The 23,833-nt window shown below is 42.7% G+C and overlaps 1 protein-coding gene across 2 annotated transcripts in view; it reads left to right on the top strand.

The window, feature by feature from the left end:
* dym (dymeclin) overlaps window positions 1–23,833 on the top strand; it is a 60,491-nt gene that overhangs the window by 22,747 nt on the left and 13,911 nt on the right. For both annotated transcript variants that reach the window (XM_058051600.1, XM_058051609.1), the window contains 2 exons: window positions 14,062–14,244; window positions 19,744–19,857. In XM_058051600.1, the coding sequence (XP_057907583.1) occupies window positions 14,062–14,244; window positions 19,744–19,857 (297 nt within the window). The remainder of the gene's footprint in view (window positions 1–14,061; window positions 14,245–19,743; window positions 19,858–23,833) is intronic.

Raw genomic sequence — 23,833 nt, forward strand, 5'->3', positions numbered from 1 at the left:
TCAAATAATATCATGTAAACGGAGCCCTGTACTGTTGATTTTGAGATCAATAATTAAAACCTGTTAATACGTTGTGCTTTACACCACCAGCTGACCAATTAGCATGCTAACGGCTTTGTACCGCTGTATCAGGGCTCATGCACCTTGGCTTTCAGGTTTGCCTGTCTAGGTCTGGGTCTGGCTGTCTCATTAGATTTGCATGCATTATATTTGATACGTGTGTCTTTGGGCGTGGGACACGCATGAGGATGCCCTCAGGTGTCAGTGAAACATGACTGCATGTGAGCGCTCCTTCAAGCATGCAGCAACTGTCTGTGTCGAGGCCCATTGCAAACAGAGGTCAATATACACACATTAAAAATAATCACGAAAATGCAATTATCCAGATAGGTTTTCAGACTTCCTTTCCTTCAGGGGCTGTGTTTTATTTATAAACGTGCATAAAAGCAGCGCATAAGGCTACATATACCGCATGCAACATAAAGACGTATTACTTTGCCATGATTGAATCCCATGGATGTCAGATGTCCTTCCAGCCATAAGAGAGTGCATCCATGCAGGCTATAATGGCAGTGACAACAACAATAACAGGACACATACACAGCACAGCAGAAGGTCAAAGTGTAACATCAGCACAGCGCCACTTATTATTGAAAGACAGTCAGTATATTGCTCAAGGGCACCCAGGCAATTTCCAGCATGAACTTTCATGGGAATTTCACCACAAGGGTTTATTTCCTTGAATACTGTGTGACATCCAGTCTGGGTCAGAGAACCGGACAATGTCTGGCAGACTCTAGTAAGTCAAGGTGACATTGGTTGCCATGTCTGCTCGGGCTTCTCTCTTTGTGCAGCAAAGTCACGTTTTAGTTCTGTTGACATTTGCCCAGAAAAAGAGGTCTCACCATCAGCTCTTTGCATCTAACTTAAGTGAAATGTTCCATAGAAGACAGGAGTACTAAGTGTACTATTATAGGAGTACTTTTAAGTTGAAGCACACAAAAACGCCAAATAAGGTACGGCACAGCATTTTCTTTATAAGACTTCAACAGCAAGACAATTTTATGCTTCCAACTTGTGGTAGCGGTTACCACAGTACACAAAGCAGGCGTGGATGAGTTTGGTGTGGAAGACCTTGAACACGTTCCAACACAAGACATGCCATACATGAGATATAATATAATATCAAGGAGTTGGGGGAGGACATGAGCGTTAGCAATACTAGCAAAGCGATGTGAGCTATGTTATACATTTAATGGGCTATGATGCTAGGTTAGTGTATTTGCTGGCAAATAAAATCCCCCAAAATGATCAAGCAGTTGTCAAGTCTGCAGAGCTCCAAGTGTTTACAGTTTGTTTTTACAGCGTGTATTTTTTTTCGAGTATTATTTTTCGTCCAACTGTCCTCTGAGAACACATGGACGTGTACATGTGGTGGGCTTACTTAGCTAGGACTGGTTCAGTCCATGAAGAAGAAGTGTGGTGCTTCACAATATCACGGTATGGCGTTGTTTTTCTACACGTGTCAGTGGTGTCGAAATCTACCTCTACCGCTATTCCGTTAGAGCAGGGGTATCAAACACGCGGCCCGCAGGCCAAATGTGGCCCGCAGGACACTAGTTTAAGGCCCCCGCCTTGATATGAAAGTTTAATGTTAGTGCGTCCCGCGAAAGTTTGATATGGATGCTGTATGGTAACATGTGCCCAGAAAAAAATACGTTTGATTAATGTTCATGTTAAAGGTTAAATAACTTAATAGTTATCCTCCCTACCCGTGTGGAAGTGGTAAGTTTTTGGCTATTTAAGTTTAAAGGAAATAACTTGAAGGCTACCGTGTACTGGAGCTCCATCACCTAAACTCTTACTTTTCTCCTCGCCTCCCTTTATACATCCGCAGATTCCCACTCCGATCACGCACTCAAGCACCTAAGACCCCACGTAAATGTAGTGTCTGGCAGTGATTTGATTGCTTTCAAATTCAAAGCCGCCTTTTTGCGTCTACATTTCAAACAAACAAAGTTGTCTAAATGTTGAATACTACGTGAAACGTGAACGGCGCAGGGGTTATTAGTTACAAACCTTATCTACAAGTTAAACATTGGGAGAGGTAACCGCTTATATCGACCCTCCGCCGTCTCGCCTGGAAGTAGAAATTTCCATACATTCTCATGCATAGCATCCCTTATCTGGCCTGTAATGGAATGCCCTCACACAAGCTGGCTGAAGGCTGTCCGTTTGGGATAAAGCTTTGACCAATGGCCATGAGGACCCTCACATGCTTATGTTAGCCTGTTGTGGTGCCTTTGTTGTGGACGCTGTAGTAGACTCCACAGGCTACATTTTCTTTGCAGCGTTTTCTTGCTGTCCGCAGTTTCCGCTTGGATACAATTTGTGTCCGTCATGATGCAGGGGACCCTCTTTTTTTTAATAGATTGTTTCATTTTAGGGCTGCACGGCGGCAAGTGGTTAGCACGCTAGGAGATCCGAGTTCAATTCCACCCTCGGCCATCTCTGTGTGGAGTTTGCATGTTCTCCCCGTGCATGCGTGGGTTTTCTCCGGGTACTCCGGTTTCCTTCCACATTCCAAAAACATGCTAGGTTAATTGGCCACTCCAAATTGTCCATAGGTATGAATGTGAGTGTGAATGGTTGTTTGTCTATATGTGCCCTGTGATTGGCTGGCCACCAGTCCAGGGTGTACCCTGCCTCTCGCCCGAAGACAGCTGGGATAGGCTCCAGCACCCCCGCGACCCTCGTGAGGATAAGAAAATTAATGAATGAATGAGAATGTTTAATTTTAGGGCTGCATGGTGGTGAGTGGTTAGCACGCAGTCCTCGCAGCTAGGAGACCCGAGTTCAATTCCACCCTCGGCCATTTCTGTGTGGAGTTTCCATGTTCTCCCAGTGTATGCGTGGCTTTTCTCAGAGGACTCTGGTTTCCTCCACCATCCTAAAAACAAGCTAGCTTCATTGGCCACTCCAAATTGTCCATAGGTATGAATGTGAGTGTGAATGGTTGTTGTCTATATGTGCCCTGTGATTGGCTGGCGACCAGTCCAGGGTGGACCCCGCTTCTCGCCCCAAGACAGCTGGGATAGGCTCCAGCACCCCCTGACCCTTGCGAGGATAAGCGGTAGAAAATGAATGAATGAATGAATGTTTGATTTGAACTGATGCTGTATAGTTTTCACAATATGCCACAGAGGTTCTCACCTGAAACTGAGCCAAACTAGTAGAGCTCACTGGAAGAGCAGCAATTTATGCATTGTTCACATGCCATAACATTTGGCCACAATACAGAGATGCTTTATTCAGAAGGACATTGAGGGCAGCAAAAACTGCTATGATCTAGAGCTAAGCCACAGAAACAGGACAGCTAATGTGTGTGTGTAGTATTCTTTATTGTGTTTTACTTGCCGTATATCATCAAATGCATACCAAGTACTACATACAATGTTTTGCAAAGGAAAAGCATCAATACCAAAGAGCGTCGTGTTGAAAAGCTACATGAGATGAGAACAGAACCATGCGGGAGGAAGTGCATTTTGCAGCAGGAGGGGTGGTTGGCTGCTCCAAGGGAGGGGGCTAAGCAGACAGGGCATCTGGAAACAATGTCATCTGGCCGGCTCTGCAGAGAGAACTTATTGTTTGTTTAATGTGGGGTTGCCTGGACATGTAATAGGTCTCTTAAAGCAAGGGAAGGAACCACCTTTCATGAGCTAATGTATAATCTAATCTAAAAGCTAATGTGTAATCTTAAACAAAAGGCCTTCAGTATGCCTCGCTCTATTGTTCACTTTTACCTGCCTGTCAAAATCAATGTCAATGAGCACTTTCTCTTTGCCGAGATAAGCCACCCCCCTCACAGGTGTAGTATATCAAGATCTAATTGGACAGCATGATTATTGCACAGGTGTGCCTCAGGGTGGCCACAATAAAAGGCCACTCAAAACGCTGTAGGAGCGTTGAAGGAGGGTGACTGCAGGAATATGTTTCTCCGACTTTGGTTGTGCACACGTGGGGCCATCGGGGTTCATAACCAACTTGAGTGGGCAAAAGCTCACATTCCATGGCGTCTGGCACTTGGGGGGGGGGGGGGGGGGGGTCTTTTCCTAGATGGACCCATGTTCATTTGACTGTACCGATAACGGATACAATAAAACTGCACATCTTGGAGTGGCCTTTTATTGTGGCCAGCCTGCGGTGGGAGCAAAAATGTGTTCACATGTTTATATTTTTGTTGAGTGTGTATGAGTGAGAGTACGTATATGAGAATACTTTATTAATTAGGCTGATTTTGTAGTATTCCATATAGCCATGTTAGATACTACATTATGTATTGTTGTGTGTATGCATACATTTCTTAAATGCGTATATTGCTATATACAGTATATCTATGCAACATATGCACACACGCAAAACAACAAGCCGCACCCCCACCCCCCTTCCTATATGTGTTGTGTTTATGCTGCTGTGTCTGGTTGATGTCAGCCAAGCAAGGTGATGGGCGAGAGGCCCTTTTAGCCCCTTAGGGGGCCCCCACTAAAGCAGACCAGCTCTCTAGGGGTGGCTGCTATTTTTTTTCTGTTAGGTATGTAAGTATATATGTATATTTATATGTGTATATATATATATATATGTATATGTACACACATGAAGAGACATAGTCGACATTTGGTTTGTAACTGTTAAGCATCCATGCACTGCCTGCTTATTATTGTATGAGTTGTTGAAAGATTTTCATTTTACATGCTTGCTTTTGCTCTTCAAAGCTTGCAGCCTGTCAGTGTCGTGCGCTATGACAACTACAGTATTACTACAGCAACAACGTCTGCAACAACGAGTATGGAAATGATGCACATGCACACAAAAACACGAGTGTTTACCGAAGTAAATATGCCTCCGTTTGTTCTCTCCTTGGCGCGCTCGTGGCAATTTCACTGATTTTGTGCAACCAGACGCAGCATTTGCATAACCAAATTATTGTGTGCGAGAGATTAAGAAAGAAGAGGGTAAGAATTTGGATTTAGGAAGCTTAGGGAACTTTCTGGGAGCTCTGTTAGCCTGTTAGCTCTGTTCCATCTATTTTCCCCTCTCGTGATTCTCAAATATTTAGCTTCTGCGTGTTGGTGTGCCAAGAGTCTTTTTTTTCATATGAAAGTGAACAAGCCATAATCTTATGTGATAAGTTAAATATGTCCTATTTTTTCACAAAGAAACAGTGAGAACCGTATTTTTTGTGAAAAGTCATAACCTTTGTGCGAATACTTTTTTTCAAATAAAGTTGTAGTTTAAGTGTTTTTACATGGCGACATTAACAAATGGTATGCTGGAGCCTATCCCAGCCACGGTTAACAATATGAACGATAAAGTTGCATTTGTTGAGAAAATAAATCAGAATTTTCTGAATAAAGTTTGGGTTTTTTTAAGGAAAAAATGTCCCATTTTTACTAGATTAAAGTCTCTTTTTTTTTTTTTTAGAAAAAGTTTCAATTTTTTTTTTGTCTTAAAGTTGATACTGCATTTTTTTTAATAAATGTTTGACATCTTAATATTGATTGTGGTTAACTTATTATATGATAGAGGTCGTATTGTTGTGGGAAGAAACACGAAGCTTCATTAGTAAGGAGCGTGTTTACATTCTCCATGTGGCCAACTTATTATTTCACTTGTATGACGTTTGAGGATGATATTTGCATCTGATATTAACTCTGTTCCCATGAGTGTACGGGTGGATGTCAGAGCCAGAAGTGCTGCAGGTTTTAAGAATCATTTTTGGATGATAAAGAGAATGTTTCTCTACATTTGTGAGTACCTTTCTTCAAAAAGGAAGATACATGAAATGATTTTTGGAATAAAAAAAATCAGACTTGACCTGCAATGTGAACATGCCGAGGGTGCAAAGCATTATCTCCAAGCCACGCCGCTCTGTTCAAGCTAATGATACTGTGGTACATGCCAGCCTGTGGTACGTACCTTCCCTTCTTTGGTTGCGCCATTTCTGGTTAACCTAAACAATTTCATTCTGTGATAGATTGTTCAAGACAGTAGCTCCACCTACTGTTTAAAGTAAGTAGTGAAGTACATGTAGTACGCGGGTCGTAGTCAATTATGTTTTTAGACTTGGATATGGGCCGGGTAAAAATGGATGGTGGGGTCTCATTTGGCCCCGCAGCCAGTAGTTTGGACACCCCTGCATGTTTACGAAAACTATTCATTCATTCATTCATTCATTCATTCATTTTCTACCGCTTTTCCTCACGAGGGTCGCGGGGGGTACTGCAGCCTATCCCAGCTGTCTTCGGGCGAGAGGGTTGGTACATCCTGGACTGGTCGCCAGCCAATCACAGGGCACATATAGACAAACAACCATTCACACTCACATTCATACCTATGGACAATTTGGAGTCGCCAATTAACCTAGCATGTTTTTTGGAATGTGGGAGGAAATCGGAGTACCCGGAGAAAACCCACCTTTTGTGCTAATCGGCTAACCTAGCATGATGTGCTAGGTTTGATTCTAAAATGTGTGAATAATGTTAGCATGCTAACTCACACACTGTAACTATGCTATTGTTGCGAACCTTTGCGCTCCAACAGATTCCTTAATGTAATGTTGTAGTATGTGATATATGATGTACTGAATCTATGACTTTGGTGAAGTGCAGCTCATTAGCATTAAAGCTACAGACACACGACTTGTACCCAGCATCACGATTAATATTGGGGAACCTTACATGATGTCATTTGCTCTCTTGTTGAATTCTGAATTGTAGATCTTCCTCAGTATATGTTCGAAAGGAAGACGTGATATTTCATCCTTTCTCTTTGGGTCGTATTACATTTGAACGTTGTAGAGGAATGTTTCCTCAGAGGATTGTAGTTGTTAGTACATCATCCATCACAGAGACCTACTCGTCGACGTTGGCCATTTCTTCAACAAAATGAGCCTCCCGGTCTCGCCTTTTAGGTATCGGCCGAATCAATCAAACTTTTATTTTGTGCTAACGCTAAAATAAAATTGAAATGTAACCATCACCACAAATTCTAAATGAACTCTTTCTCTCATTATGTCAAGCTCTGGATTGTCAGCGGGGGGGGGGCGCTATTCACTGTGGGGCCACTCATTATAGACGCATCCTGCTGAGAGGAAGACTATATATACAGTCTTTTCTTTTCTTTCTAGTCTCATCTTTTGGGATATTTTTCTTGGTCGGACATTAATATTAATACACTGCAAGCCCAAGCAGTTAGTCGTCTGTCTCCTTGAATACAAGCTGGTCTATCCTCCTCCACTGTGTCCTCTCGGTCACAAGGAGCATAACCATGCACTGAATTTATGATGATCTTTTCTGATAAAAAAAAATACTATGAAATGAAGAATTGCAAGTTTTTGTGGAAAATAGCATCCTTTGACTTTTCCATATGTGGTCGTTTGCTCGTTCGGACACCTTCCTTCCTCATGCAGGTTACATTTCTGATGTATGTGTGACAGTGCTCTGCAAACATGACGTGATTATGACATGAATAAATGCAGGTCAGACAATGACCTATTTTAAAAACTCCCAAAAGACACGACAGTCTGGCGCTGCTGATGCTGATGCTGATTCTGATGCTGATGCTGCTCAGTCAGTCTGACCCACAGTTGTCCGTCCACATGGTGTATGTTTCTCTGCTCCACTTCTATCTTCCATCTTGTTTTTCCATCTATTTTCCCCTCCCGTGATTCTCAAATATTTAGCCTCTGCGTGTTGGTGTGCCATGACTCTTTTTTTTTTTTTCATATGAAAGTGAACAAGCCATAATCTTATGTGATAAGTTAAATATGTCCTATTTTTTCACAAAGAAACAGGGAAAAACGTATTTTTGTGAAAAGTCAAAATGTCCCATTTTTATTAGATTAGAGTCTTTTTTTTGTTTTTAGAAAATTAAAAAAAAAATTAATCTTGTCGTCTGACAAGATTAAAGTTGATACTGCATTTATTTGATCAATATTTGACATCTTAATATTGATTGTGGTTAATTATAGATATTTTTGATAGAAGTAATTATATGATAATATAAATATATGATAGAAGTCATATTGTTGTGGGAAGAAACACAAAGTGAAAACCGTATTTTTGTGAAAAGTCATAACCTTGTGCGAATATTTTTTTTTCAAATAAAGTTATATTAAAAACGCCCAAACTTTATTCAGAGGATTCTGATTTATTTTCTCAAACAAATGCAACTTTATTGTTCATATTGTTAACCGTGGCTGGGATAAAGGAAAAAATGTCCCATTTTTATTAGATTACAGTCTTTTTTTTTGTTTTTAGAAAATTTCAAAAAAAAAAAAATGTAATCTTGTCGTCTGACAAGATTAAAGTTGATACTGCATTTATTTGATAAATATTTGACATCTTAATATTGATTGTGGTTAATTATAGATATTTTTGATAGAAGTAATTATATGATAATATAAAAATATGATAAAGTAAATAATTATATGATAGAAGTCCAACTTATTATTTCACTTGTATGACGTACGAGGATGATATTTGCGTCCTTTCCTGTGGGAGAAATTGTAATGGAAAGTGAATAAATCCGAGGTTCTGCTGTCGGGAAAAGTCATTGGAATTTCAACACCTTATAGAGTACTGCAGTTTTGTCGGTATGTTTTATATGAAAACGCCACCGGGCAAGATTGGTATGCAAGCATCCCCGAGTCTTGTCGCCGTGTCCTTGTCATTATTAGCACTGTCTCCCGCTAAGCCCTCTTTGTCTGCCGTGCAACAGCCTGCAGTGAGCAGCCAGGGAATAAGCTAAGCTACTGGTTTAATGATGCCGGCGCCTACTTTACAGGGAGTTCCACGTCGGTGCCTCTTAGCGCCCTCCCCGTCCGCATGCAAAAAAAAAAAGAAGAAAGTAGGCTGGCGTGTTTATTCCCGCCGTGCGCCCCCTAAAACGTCCTTGTCAGGGATATAGCGGAGGTCAAACACACCTGCCGTTATAACACGCGTGCTCCGCGGGAGAGCTGCCTCCTTTGCTGTCATTTCTGTGCAAATGTAAGATGGGGGCGCAATACCGACCGCTCACATCCAAGGCTTGTGTTTACCTGGGAGGCGAGGCAGCTTGACGACAACACGGGAAGGCTGGAAAACTAGGCAAGCAAATGAAATGAAATGAAAACATGCGAGGTGTCTTTTAGGCTGTCTGGGGATTCAAATTTGGGCAAAACAAGCGTGATAGCATAGTGTGAAGGAGGGAGGAGGAGTTAAGATATTTAAATCCTGTCTGGGTTTCAAGTGTGGACCTCTTAATCTCATCCACTTGACAAACATACACATACAAGGCCAAGCAGACGTCTAGCTAGCCTATTTTCCTCTGACCTGAATTCCCTAGTGTGGCATTTTTTTTTTCCACTGCCAGGCCAATCTCATTAAGCTGCTGCAAGAGAACAAAACACACGCCACCTCACTCCCACACTGCATCGCTCTCATCCTTTTTCTTCCTCATCTCCTCATCCGTCACCCTCCTTTCCTCTCCATTTTACCTCGCTTCCGAAGGCGTCCTACTCAGCTGTCTCCCATTCCAGCCCCCCTTACGTTGGCTCTAATTATGGGCCGCCACAGCGGACCGGAGGGGAGCGGGTGTAGCCAGGCGGTGGAGTCGAGCCCAGAGCACCTCCTCTTCCTCTGCTTCCAGAGGCACAATCAATCCTCATTATGGCCTGCTCCTCTGCATTCCACTTAGCTCCTTGCAGCAGCCAGTTAGAGCCCCACGCCGCCAAGCGCCTTCCTGTTCTCCAGCCTGTGGAAATCAATGTGCTGCATGGGCCATGCACAGCGTAATGCAGTTATTTCATGTGATGTTTGTGTGTTCTTGTAAAAGAAACAGCCAACAGTTACTTATGAGATAAGGGTATTGTTGTCGACAAATAAGAAAAAGTTCTGTTTAAGATGGTTATCCCAGATTTGGATTCTCGTCTCCCAATCAGCTTGCCGTTGCCGTCTCGCCGCACTCCTGTTTTGGAATCTGGTCTTAGTCGGTATTAGCAAATTCTTGGTCAAAAACAAGGTCATCAGGAGAACAAAGAGGTTTGTCTGTCCGCCTCAGGACAAAAAGGCTGCTGACAATTGATGTTTGCTAAATACAAGGATGAAGAGTCTTGAACCAGTCATGATGTGCTATATATATCACTATATTGACAGTTACTATGGTACCCATTATGTCATTGGATGGTCATATCACCTCGTACTTTGGTACGAGGTACATTATTTAAAATAAATAAATAAAAACCTTAAACTGTATTATGGAAAGCAGGAAGTGAACAAATGTAACAGTTACTGATTGTAAAAGTACCAGATGGAGGGGTAGGATTTAATAAGCTTTGCTTCTTCCTACTCCTTTTGGACATGTGGAACTGTGAACTGATTATGTGATGCATTCAATTGTAATCTGATGCATGTTCAAATGAAATAAAACCATTACCATTATTCAGAAAACATTCAGAGTGAAGATAGTGTTGTCTTCAAATTGCACACCCAATAGCTTTTTCAAAGGAAATATTCTATCACAATATCTGCCAGTGGTATTATTGCTTTTACTGTACAATGGCTTCAGGTGCTGTACATACAAACATAATTGTCTTGTTATTTTTGTAAATGGAACTGTGCTTATGGAATGGAATGACACCACGACAGTGGTTGTTCCAGAGTGTGGCAAGGATGGAACGTGGCACAGTGTGGCGGAGCGTGGCAATTTGGCAGACTTGACTGCGGCGAGATGGGTGTGGCGGCACACCAGGAGAGGAGTCCACATTTTCAGCTTGCCGTGGTGACAATTTCTTGACAAAACAGCCCGCCAAAGGTGCGGCGAAAGCTGACCAACTCCAACCTGGTCTATGTGGCACGCAGGCCAAGCGCAATATACCATCAAAGGTTCTCCAGTTTTGCCATGTCGAGCAGGAATGCTGGTGGGGGACATGTCAGATGCTGTGTTGAAGATGACCCTAGTGCCCACTAGGTGGCGTATGTGGTGAATGACACACGGAGGCCTTTGATGGCAGTCCAGTCCGGCGCATTTAAGGGCAATGGGCGTTTATTAGATTGGTTGAGATTGCACTCAGTAGTGTTAAACCCTCGGATGTCTTCTCTCCGCCTTCTTTGCCATTTGCGCCGGTATGGAGGCGTGGGTGCGCGGCGCTGTGCGCCAGACTGCGCCAGTGTGCTGTTCAACAGTTGTTGAACATCATGACCTTCCTTTCCCTACACGTAACCTCCTCTTTCAACGCGACATTTTCTGAGACCTTTATTTTGTTCGATGCCGTCTGAAGGGATGCGACATGCATTTTGTCTTTGGGCTTGTGATCACTGTGTTGGACGGCAGCTACTTAGCTTTGCTTTGCTTTCATGGTGTTTTTTCATTAAGACTTTGGTTCCACATATCGACAAGGCCAAGGTGAACCTTTGAAATAACTCCAGACTTCTGACACGCTGGCCTGTGTGGATCACGTCATCACTTGCTCTGCAGTATCTTAATTGAATTCATGGGATTTCATGAATCATATTTCTCATTTGGCAACAGTTGTTTGATGACTCTGCTTCATTCATTGCCATTATTATTACACTAAAACTATAACTAACATCCCTGCAAAAGTGATCATACTGTATTACACGCGTTAGACATAACCTCCCTCTTTAACACATGGTATCGCCTGTTTCCAGTGCTTCTGACTGACAGGAAATATGTTATGCGTGCCTGTTATGATGCATGAACTTCAGCGGGATCTTCTGTTTCTGGGATTTGGGCTATTTCCTTCTTCTTTGATTTGTACTTTATTATAACGCTGACTGCTGACATGCTCATGGGTTGGTTACTGGATTGCTTCTTGGTCATCGAAGGAGCTCCAGAAAATATTTTAATCCTTTTTTTTTAGTTCATATAGCAAGAGATGATAATGATAATCTAATATATCCTTTTGGTTGCCACAGCTGCATGCATCACCTGATGTTCTCTAATTGGATGGATCTTACTATCCCAAACTAGAACTCAAGTGCTCAGACCGAAGACATGAATTGTTTTACGCCTCCTGTGCCTTCTGGAAATTCGGGATGGTTTGGTGAAAGTCGGCAGTTATCACATTTTCTGGAGCTCCTTTCAGCACAAAACAATCCAGTGCCTAAACCCTGCCATCTTCTGCTGAGTATTGCCCTTTTTATTTTCACTTCAAATTAGATTTGAGGTCGACTCCAACCTGCAGCTTGGAGACCGTCACCAATTCACCACTGGTTTGATGGAAGGGTCACAGTCGCAGTATGAAGCGTGGGACCTTACCACGTCATTGTGGGATCTTATCTGCTGTGCTGTCATAGCAGAGTAGAATAAACGTTAATGTTATCTAATCTGAGTGGCGGCTGTCTCTGCGGGCGTTGACATATTATTTTGAACGCAGTAAGGAAAGAATAAAGCACTTTCTCATTTGATTCTGATGTTTTTGCTATCTTACTGTGGGATCATCGTGAGAATTTAAAATGAATAATGACATGCTCTTCAATGTGGAGCCTGCATAACTGTATCAAGCATGTAAAACCTGTAGTGGTTCGCCATGTCCACTAAGACATACACTAATAATAAACGATAATAAATATTTTCATTGATAAAACATAGGAAATGTGTTGATGACTTTTTAAATAAGTTTTTTTTACCATTATTAGAGCCCTGTAGACATGAAATAACACCCCTATAGTCATGTTTCCAATCATATTATCCAGTAGATACCATCAGCCATTTGACATAAATAAGACTCATGTGTGTTTTAATAAATGTCTTCTACACAACTCTACAGAGTTGGGTTTTAGCTGGAGTATGGCCACAACAGTAGCTCCTGTTGTTATGATGATGATGACTATTATTATGTTATTGTACCTGTAGTGAGATGAATAAGTATCAAATAATAAAAGCCTGTCATTCCACATCTGCCGTGAGTGTCAACTACCGTTCATCAACATCTTGTATTGTCTTGTACTCTATTTATATTTCAGTTCATTTACAACATTTTGATGCTTGAACGTCTTTCATTTCGGCCATTTGCTTAAGCCCCCGTCACACTTTGCACAAATCAAACTAGCTGGAATGAAAAAGTAAAAAAATCCAGAATTAGAAATTCATATAAGGTTTAGTGAAGCATTGAGAATGTTTAGCATGCTATTGAATTATTGTAATACAGTAGTTTATTGTAAGAATACAATACAAGCGCAGTTACCTTCGCAGTTCGATATATTTCATGTTAAGTTTTTATCATGCTCAAAACATTTGGGCCAGCCGCAGGAACAGGCCGTAATGTTTGGAATGCACTCAGAATGACTATTTCTGACTACTCAGAATATTCTGGAATAAACCACAAATTTTCATTCCAACTGCATTCTGGGCTATTCTAGCTCTTGTGTGGCTCGGGTATTAAATATGCATTTTTGGACCAATAACAGGCCTCGTCAACCATGCAATGGTGACCATTTATTCATCTTTTTTTTTTACAGAGACAATTTGAGGGAGCGATATGAAAACAATGTAGCGAGAGATGAATTTACCTTTGGAGTTTTTCATTGTACCTTTTGATGAACAGATGATTCCTGATTGGGTGCACATGTCTACAAAATGTTAGCAAGACTGGTTACAAACAGGGCCACCATCTAGCACAACATGCCGCAGGGATGTAGTGGGAATTAGTAACGTCATTGAACCTTTGTCTAATGGTTATGAGCATTGAGGATGTCTGGATAGTGTGTATGCTAACATGTTTTCCAAAACTTATAGAGGGCGTCACCAATGTCATTTGGGTGTTTTTACATACTGTAACATCATTATTGTGTAGGTTCCATGGCCACCTCGCCGCCCCTCACCAATACTCTCCTTGCTTCCCTTTTCCCCTTCGACCCCCAACTTACACAGATGAATCTATCTTGCAGAATCCATTTAAAAACACAATTATCTGTGAAAGTGGTGTTGTGGGAAGCCAATTAACCTTTTACATCCTCCTCCTCCTCCTCCTCCTCGTCTTCTCAACCCCCCCACCCCCAGGCTCAGGACCTGAACGTGATTGAAGAAGTGATCCGCATGATGCTTGAGATAATCAACTCTTGCCTTTGCAACTCCCTGCACCACAACCCCAACTTGGTGTACGCGCTGCTGTACAAGAGGGAACTCTTTGAGCAGTTCAGGATGCACCCTTCCTTCCAGGACATCATGCAGAACATGGACACGGTCAGTAGCCCAAATTAGCACGCCAATCATGGATGACTCCTATTGTTCACACAGGAGGGTGTTCACTTCAGCCCATCGTCAGCAGATACCAAAGCAAGTACACGAGTCAATCAAGTGTGCAGGCTTATCGGCTGCCACTGAAATGTTGCAAACGGGTTCACAGTTTCAGCTTTCGGTATTTAGAGACAACTTTTTTCGTTTAGTTCTGCACAATGTGACTAGGTTCTCGGCAGTTCTCCAATAATAGTAGGGGTGTCAGAAGATCTCACAAGATTTCTCGTTCAGAAAAACAACTCCCTGGGAGCCTGGCCTGGGCCAATAATGAATAAATAATTTAATCCCACAATAAATGAAAATGAACTAGAATTTTGCCTGCATGTCCCACCTCCAAACAGGCCCCGGGGGGTTCACCTTGGCATGTTTGTTCCATAGAACAATGACATGAACAGAGTGAAACCTTGTCTCTGTCTCTGTGGGTGGTGACGGGGCCGGGGGCATACACACCGAGTGCAGAAGAATGGAACGTGTAACCATGTCTGTGCTTAAGTGTTGCCAAAAGTTCCCCAGTGTTGGAGCCCCCTTAGAATATACTACGTCTTTCTGGTTCTCCGGATCGTCACAAGGCCGGCGTGTTGAGCGTGGGTTTCTGGACGGAGCGTAGGGTACAACTAGGTCAACCAGGGTGCCACCCCATGTCATATTTTGTAGACCAATAACAGAATCTTCAAGTGGCATTAGATGAAGTGGGAGCCAGTGCAGGTTGGGTAGAACTGGAGAAATATGCTGGAATGTACGCATCCTCGTAAGATGTCGTGCTGCAGCGTTTTGTACTAACTGCAGGCTTTTCGAACTTGACTTTAGAAGACCAGAAAAGCAGCACATTACAGTAATCAAGGCGAGACGTGACAAATGCATGGACGAGGGTCTCTGCATCAGTGGTGGATAGAATAGGCCATATCTTAGCCATGGGGCCTGAATGAAAAAATGCTGTTTTGGTAGCATTCTTAATGTGTCCAATCCGATATCACACCCAGATTTTTTTACTGAGGCACTTTGGGCAATTATGCTTTTATCAAAACTCAGATTGGTGTCCTTAAACAGGCCACTCTGTTCATCAGGACCAATGAGGACCAAAAGTTCCAGGACATCCATTGTTTCATATCAACGAGACACGCCTGGAGGTTAAAGCAGTCCCGTGGGTCGGTTAGCTTTCATGGCAGAAACAGCCAAGTGTCGTCGGCATAACAGTGAAAGCTAATCTAATGTTTGCCGGTGATGGTGCCAAGCGGCCACATGTAAATATTGAACAGAAGAGGGCCAAGCACTGATCCTTGTGTACCACAGTACTCAGAAGTCGCATCATCACAAACTACACGATGTGTCCGATCCCCTAGATAAGAGTAACACCAATATGCATTTGTACTGAGTACTGCAATCTTGTAATACCAATATTGAGGGGGTGTCACCATCCATACATAGACAGAAGGGCTGATTCAGTGAAACCAGACCAAGAGGTTGTAATATAAACTACTCAAGGCCATGTGATCATTGAGCTGTTGCGCTACATTTTTTTCAAGGATTATGGAAACAAATGGGAGGTTCGACACCGGCCTATAGTTAGAAATACTCTCAGGGTCGAGGCTTGTTTTTTTTTTTTTCAGTAAATGTGGAATCACCGCATTTGTGAAAACTGCAGGCACAGTGCCGCAGGAAAGTGATAGATTTATTATATTTAAGATTGAAGGAGCGAGCGAGCGGTCAACACAGGAAGTGGCAAACAGTAAACAAGCAGTAAAATATTAAATTGAGATTGAGATTTTTGGCAAATTCCAGAATAATGTGGATTGCAGTAGTCCAGACGTGATTAAAAAAAAAAGCGTGCATGACTTGTGTCTGGGCTGTGTCGCGAATATAAAAATACTGTACTGTATATATTGTATATACAATAAACCTCGGATATATCGGATTCAATTGTTCCCACTGGTTTTGTCCGATATAAGCGAAATCTGTTATATGCGTATACCGGAAAATGTCCGTTTTACGCATATATCGGATTTATATCCGGTATATGCGTAAATCGGATTTTATCCGTTATAAAAAGGCAGTTCCTTGACTAGGTTTCCAATGTACCTGGACGCGCAGGCAACGCTGCAAACGCTGTAAATGACGTCGTATAGCGGCCTGTCACGATTCGGCGAATCGGAGTGCCACGATGCGGCCATCCGATATATGCGAGGGAAATTTAATGGAAATGCATTGGAACGGGACTGGAGATTTTGTCCGAAATAGGCGAAATCCGTTATAAAAAATCCGATATATGCAATGAATTTTTATTGGAAATGCATTACAGAAAAATCGCTTCTTTTTTTATCTATCCGTTGTGAGCGAATTTCCGATATATCCGAGTCCGATATATCCGAGGTTTACTGTATTATAAAGAGGTATCATAAGTAAACAATCATTGAATAAATAAACAACCCAACCGCTGTATGCGAAAGACTGTAACGTGCAAGTAAAATGCCACATTGCATTACCGCATGCAGAGCCGTTAGATGAGGTAGTATCGATAAACGAATCAGTCCTTGCCGTGTAGAGAGGCTCTGTGTCAAATATTCATTAACGGTGTTTGCGGTGGGGGGACCTTGCAAGAAAAGACTGTCAGTCATAAGCGTTATCAGTCAAGTAGAAGAAGGGGAAAAGGAAGCCTAGCTGTCTCCTCGGCAGTGTGGAGGGAGGGGGTTGTTGCCATAGGCTCCGCTGATATCCGTAAGTATGAGGAAGCATGCTAACTGGAATCCCTCGCTTAAGTCAGCTTCCCTGAGGCTATTCTCCGAAGCCTTCCCGACTTTGCAAATCCATGTGTGTGTAGTATGAGATTGTGGATGAGGAGCTGCTGTTTTTTTTTTTTTTCTGTTTCGCTCCTCTAAATTAACCCCGTATGGGAGGCCTTCAGAGTTGATGAGCAGATTAGTATTCCATGTAGACACACATAATGTTCATGTGGGCTGTGCTGAGAGCGTAAAGCAAATGAAGAACTACTGCATGTGGATGTGTTTAGCAGCGGTTGGTTTGGCACCGTTTTTTTTTTTTTCAAGCTTTAAAAAGAATCAGTAAAACAGAGATTTTAATTATCAAATATCAAACATAGCTCCGGGGAGGGACCTAGCGCAGCGCTACAAACATCAAGCACAGACTGTCCTTGATCTCTTGTTTGGGATGAAACCCGCCAGGCATTAAAATGAGTGAATAACTTATTCCAAAGTAGGATAAAACACGCTCAGGCCCTCTGGTGAGTTTGTAATCCGAAATGCTTGATGCATACTTTTAACTAAGAATGTGTAAAGACGACCTTTGTAGGGTGTGCGCTTTCTACCACTGTACAATAATTCCATCCGCAGTCACAACTATGGCTGTTGTGTTCAAGTCCCATCAATATGAGCAATGTGAGCGCTTTTTCTTGTGTCTTTCACATAGGGGCCCTATAGCGTGGTTAAAGCCACATATTGCACTCTGGTGTCATCATATATGGTGCGGATTAAACAAGTGAGAGCGGCCACTTGATATCAAGCTTCAATGAGATAAGGATGAGACGAGAGCCTGTGTTTCAAAGAAAGCAAGGAGCTTTGTTGCTTATGAAAGACGCCAGCTGAGTTCATTGTCCTCCGTTTTTGCATGAGCCTATGCAAGACCCGTAGGTTATGTTCAGTTCAGTTTGAGCGGTTCGTGCTCAAGTACAGTGCACCACCAAAGTGGGCACAAGTGTCACATTTCAGCAACCGATTATGTAGAAACCACAATATTTTGATGATAATAGATTGCCCTTGAACCTAAGTAAAACTAAAATCATGCTGTTTGGTAACAGTAGAAAGGACACACACCAACAAATACAAATAGACGTTGTGGACATTGAAAGAGTGAATGAAAAAAAAATTCTGGGGATCACAATAGATTAAAATATGAGCTGGAAACCTCATATTACAAATATACACAACATAAGGTGGCCAGAAATATTTCAGTATTGAACAAAGCAAAAGTTGTTCTCAATCAGAAATCACTCCAAACTCTTTATTGCTCTCTGGTTCTACCATATCTTACTTATTGTGTGGAAATATGGGGTAATAACTATAAAAGCAATCTTCACTCGCTAAATGTACTGCAAAAAAGGTCAGTAAGGATAATTCATAATGCCGCCTACAGAGAACATACTAACTCCTTATTTCTAAAATCACAAATACTTCAACTTGCTGATATAGTTCATCTTCAAACAGCTAAAATAATGCATAAGGCTAAAAATAACCAATTACCTAAAAATGTCATCCAATACTTCTCTACAAGAGAGGAGAAATATGATCTCAGGGAAGAGATAAATTTGAAACACTTATATGCTGGGACTATGTGAAAAAGCCATAGCATTTCAGTATGTGGAATCAAACTATGGAATGGATTGAGTAAGGACCTCAAACAATGCACAACGATGAGCCAATTCAAGAAACAATACAAGCAGTTGATGTTTGCTAAATACAAGGATGAAGTGTCTATAAGTGCTATATATATCACTATATTTACACTTACTATGGTACCCATTATGTCATTGGATGGTCATATCAACTCGTACTTCGCTACGTGACAAAAAATTACAAAACAAAAAACAACAACAATTTTTTTAAATTATATTAGGAAAGCAGGAAGTGAACAAATGTAACAGTTACTGATTGTAAAAGTACCAGATGGAGGGGTAGGATTTAATAAGCTTTGCTTCTTCCTACTCCTTTTGGACATGTGGAACTGTGAACTGATTATGTGATGCATTCAATTGTAATCCGATGCATGTTCAAATGAAATAAAACCATTACCATTACAATATCGAAAGAAAGCTCGATTCGCTGTGCTCTTAAAATGACAATGCACAGCAATTGTCTAAAAAAGCTGGCAACACCAGTGAATACCAAGAAAACGGTGTGGCATGGTCGTGGTAGCATCTTGGTCTGGGGCTGCATGAGTGCTGCCAGCTTTGGGGAGATGGGGTTCATTTTTAGGGAAACTCAACATACATATAGTGTGAACCTTGGGAAAGTGGGTCACGTGGCGGTTTTCCAACATGGTAACAAACTCTGACACAAGTGCCTGCTGAGGGAGGTGAAGGTGATGGTGAAGGTGATGGGAGGGGCCAAGTATGTCTCCTCCTAGTTGTGCACCTTTGAAGCATCCTGAAGCATAAGGAAGGTGGAGGAGCATAAGGAGGATACCAGCACAGATCTATTGTTGACTTATTGTCAGTGCTTTCCAGGCTGTACACTGACTACTTTAAAGTACATCCCTAGTTATTATACTAAAATTGTTGTGGAATGTGAGGGTTTAACTCCATCTTGTGAGATATCGTAGTGTTTTCCAGTGGGACAAAAAGTCACATGCACGGTTCTTCTTTAGAAGTACTGGTGTGGCACACATATGGCAGCGAAGTCCTGGTTTGTCATTGTTCCCTGTTTCCCAACCTTTCAGGTAATTGGCTTCTTCAGCCAGCGTCTGGAGCTAGCAGGAAGTGACCTGTCTGTTGAGAGAGTTCAAGAGGTCATCATGAAAGGCGCCCAGGCGTTGCCCAAAGACAGGTTGAAGGTAAGTCATACCACAGCCATGCATGCATGCAATCGTGAAATGAAGCGGGCCAAGACTGAAATCAGTATTCATGTGAAGAGACCAGTGTGGTGAATGGGTGCTGTAAAATGGACCGGTGAGAAAGGAATTGCCAAAGATAGAAGCAGTGGGACATGAGACAAAAGGCCAAAGCCCAATTCTCATTAGCCATGACGCCTGTCTTCCTTCCATCCCTACCAGCCTGCTCTCCGCGAACATGTAATGACATTTCAAGGAGATGGGATGAGGGGCGGGAGCGCACTTTGTCATGGGAAGGGTGGGGGTAGGTGGGGTTTATAAATCTGCCACATCGCCTCGTTACCCCACCCTCCCACCACTCCTGGCGGTTTGCTAACTCCCGCCCCCTCCCGATGCGCCGCCATTAATCAGTGAGGAAATATGTATCCAGCGGTTTCTCCGCTCGGCTCCTCGACCAGCGCTGAAGCTCTTAATTGCACGTTTCATCATGTGTTTCATGTTCTATACTTGGCGGCCGGCTGCAAGGCATTGGTCTCGCAGAAGAGGGATGGTGCCTGGCCCTTGAACTCGGCACCTCCGAGAGCTGACGTAGCCACGGACGGTACACCCGTAGAGCCATGTGTCCAACCCCGCTGTGTCCTTCAGCAGTGCCGCTCCTAGCGTCAACACGCATTGACGGCGTCAGCTGTGCTACCCGGCGTGCCAACATGCAACCATGCACGCCACTTCCCTGTGTGTCAGTTCGCACGTGTCCGCGTTTGCGCTCACGTCGACGCTCCACTATCATCTGAGTGCTTTGTGCCTCCAGAGGGCGACATGAAGTGAAGAGACAATCTGGCCAATGTCTCCTCCGGGAGACGTGGTCGCCGTTTGATGGCGCCATCGCTCAAACAAACAGCTGTCTTTCACGTGGTGCATGCCTTTATCTCGTGAGCTCATTCGGTTACTCGGTCCCCCAACGTGAAAATCCATAGGCAGGATTAATGCTGCGTGGAATCATCAATGAATTGGTAATTATACTCAAGCTAAAAGCTCTTAGGAGCGAAGGCGCAGGGAAAGCTAACACGTTAATGGCGATGGGGAATTACTACATTGGTCATATATCATTGATTAAAAATACTCTAGCAGCTAGGCTTTTGGCCCGTTTTTAAACTGCTAGCGCGTTGTGTGATAGCATTGCACCGACGTAAAGCAACAAATGTAACCTAAAATATAATTTAGTTCATTTTGCATAATCCAATCTTAACAATAGGAGTACTACCAATAGGAATACTCTGGACGTGTCAAACCTGATATTTTCATCTTTACTTTTAATTGACTGATTGATGGCAGCCTATCTAGGCGGCAAACCACTCCACACAGTAGCCAATGTCCAAGAAAATGTACTGTACTGTACTGTACTGTACTGACTGTGGACATGTCAAACCCGGATTTCTTCATCTTTACTCTTAATTGACTGATTGATGGCAGCCCATCTAGGCGGCAAACCATTCCACACAGTAGCCAATGTCCAAGAAAATGAGGCTGACCAAATTCCGAGTGATGACTACATTTGATGATGTTTAATCTTACCTTTTCCTACCACTAAACCATGGATAAACACGAAGAATGTCTGTGAACTGCTACAAAAGGGGACCTATTGGGGTGAATTGTGGGCTCCTACTAAAGAGCATCTATACACAATAACTACATCATTTCTAAATAATAATAATAACTAATAATAAGAGTGGGTGGCTTCTCCTGGCTAACGCTATGTTTCTCTCCACCGCGATACCAGCGGCCTAGTGTGTCCGATACGGATGCACCCTTCCCGGCGAGAGCGCACTGCTTCTGGTTTCAGCAACAGTTGGGCATTTATGTTGTGTTCAGGTTCACAAAAACAGTCCTGTGTGAAATGAAAATATGATTCTCTTGCTGGGAATCAGAATCCAAACCCTTCCGCCTGAGCTTGCCTCGTAGAAAGATTTCCTGGGAGCCATAGCTACAGCCCGAGAGCGTATCTGTCCTACAAGGCATGCCCATATGTGACGTCACAGGGAACCAGTGTTAGAAAAAAGTCTCTGAAACCGATCATTCACTGTCTTCCCAAACTTCTTCCAGGGCTCACTTGCAAATGCGCAAACCTCATCATCTGATACTTTAGCACCAGAATGCAACATTCTAACTACATCAAAAGCATCACAGATCCTATTATTAATTATTTCTAACTGCTTGTGTCCGACGTACTCTAACACTAACCTTTTGTGGGTCTACCCGCTGAAAGATCAGCCTTTGTCCTGACGTGGGGACAAAGGGAACAGATTATAAACCGACAAAATACACCGTTGTCCCATGTCAGAGAAAACCGTTGAAAGCCAAGACGGCTGTTTGCTTAAGACATTAAATGCATTCCGACACAAAAAGTAGACATGCAAAGTAGGCCCCAACTGTAGAAAGGATTTGAGGAAGGCAGTAAATGCCCCAGGGACGACCCTCACTCAACCGTCTCCCCCAGCTGTGTGCGTGTTGCTACAGGACGTGTAAGTCGGTACAATTCTCTAAATATACTCAACCAAAATAAATGTTCCCATTTTTCTGAACCAAACTCAAAGATCTAAAAAGGATGTTCTTGTGCATAGAATTGTTAGGGTTAGGGTCATTAGGGTTAGGGTTAGGGTCTAAATGTCAAGGTTCTTACCTATGCTAAAGATGGTACGGGCTAAATGACACGGCTCTTCCGTATGCTAAAGATGGTACAGACTAAATGACACGGCTCTTACCTATGCTAAAGATGGTACAGACTAAATGACACTGTTCTTACCTATGCTAAAGATGGTACGGGCTAAAGGACATGGTTCTTACCTATGCTAAATGACACCGCTCTTACCTATGCTAAAGATGGTACAAGCTAAATGACACGGTTCTTACCGATGTTAACGATGGTACAGGTTAAATGACTCGGTTCTTACCTATGCTAACGATGGTACAGGCTAAATGACACCGTTCTTACCTATGCTAACGATGGTACAGGCTAAATGACACGGTTCTTACCTATGCTAAGGACGGTACAGGTTAAATGACACGGCTCTTACCTATGCTAAAGATGGTACAGACTAAATGACACGGTTCCTACCTATGCTAAAGATGGTACGGGCTAAAGGACATGGTTCTTACTTATGCTAAATGACACCGCTCTTACCTATGCTAAAGATGGTACAGGCTAAATGACACGGTTCGTACCTATGCTAAAGATGGTACAGGCTAAATGACACGGCTCTTACCTATGCTAAAGATGGTACAGGCTAAATGACACGGTTCGTACCTATGCTAAAGATGGTACAGGCTAAATGACACGGCTCTTACCTATGCTAAAGATGGTACAGGCTAAATGACACGGCTCTTACCTATGCTAAAGATGGTACAGGCTAAATGACATGGTTCTTACGTATGCTAAAGACGGGATTGACTCTGTCAAGACGCATACAGAGACGTCACAAGCAGTCCATTTTACGTCTCACGGGACGCCAGTACTCACACTCTTCGTCTTCATTCCTCACGTTTGATGGCTTCAGCTTGTTATATAATCAGCCCACAGACACAAGAGCCTGCCAAAGAAGCCAGAGTGGTATAAGTCTGGTATTCATGCAAAGGATGAAAAGGTGAATTAGTCGTGTAAGTCCAGCCAGCCCAAGTCTTACATGATGAATGAATTGTTTTTCCTTCCAATGTGGGGGTTGTTATACTTTATTTAACCAGATTATTGAATTTAAAATAATGTAGCAAGATGTTATGGCCTCTGTTTTTCAGAGAAACTTGCATTTGTTTTAGTCAGGTTGATTCATTACTACAACATTTTGACAGATGACCACTGACTGCTTGTGTGTTTGGGGGTGGGGTTCGTACTTGCTCCATGGCTACATTCTTCTCCGTCTGGCTCCGCTTTGACAGCACAAGGGAAGGGAACACGGCGTCCCCGAGTTAAGACCAGAGGCGAGGGCAT

Source organism: Doryrhamphus excisus, chromosome 2, assembly GCF_030265055.1.
Source record: "Doryrhamphus excisus isolate RoL2022-K1 chromosome 2, RoL_Dexc_1.0, whole genome shotgun sequence".
Lineage (NCBI taxonomy): Eukaryota > Metazoa > Chordata > Actinopteri > Syngnathiformes > Syngnathidae > Doryrhamphus > Doryrhamphus excisus.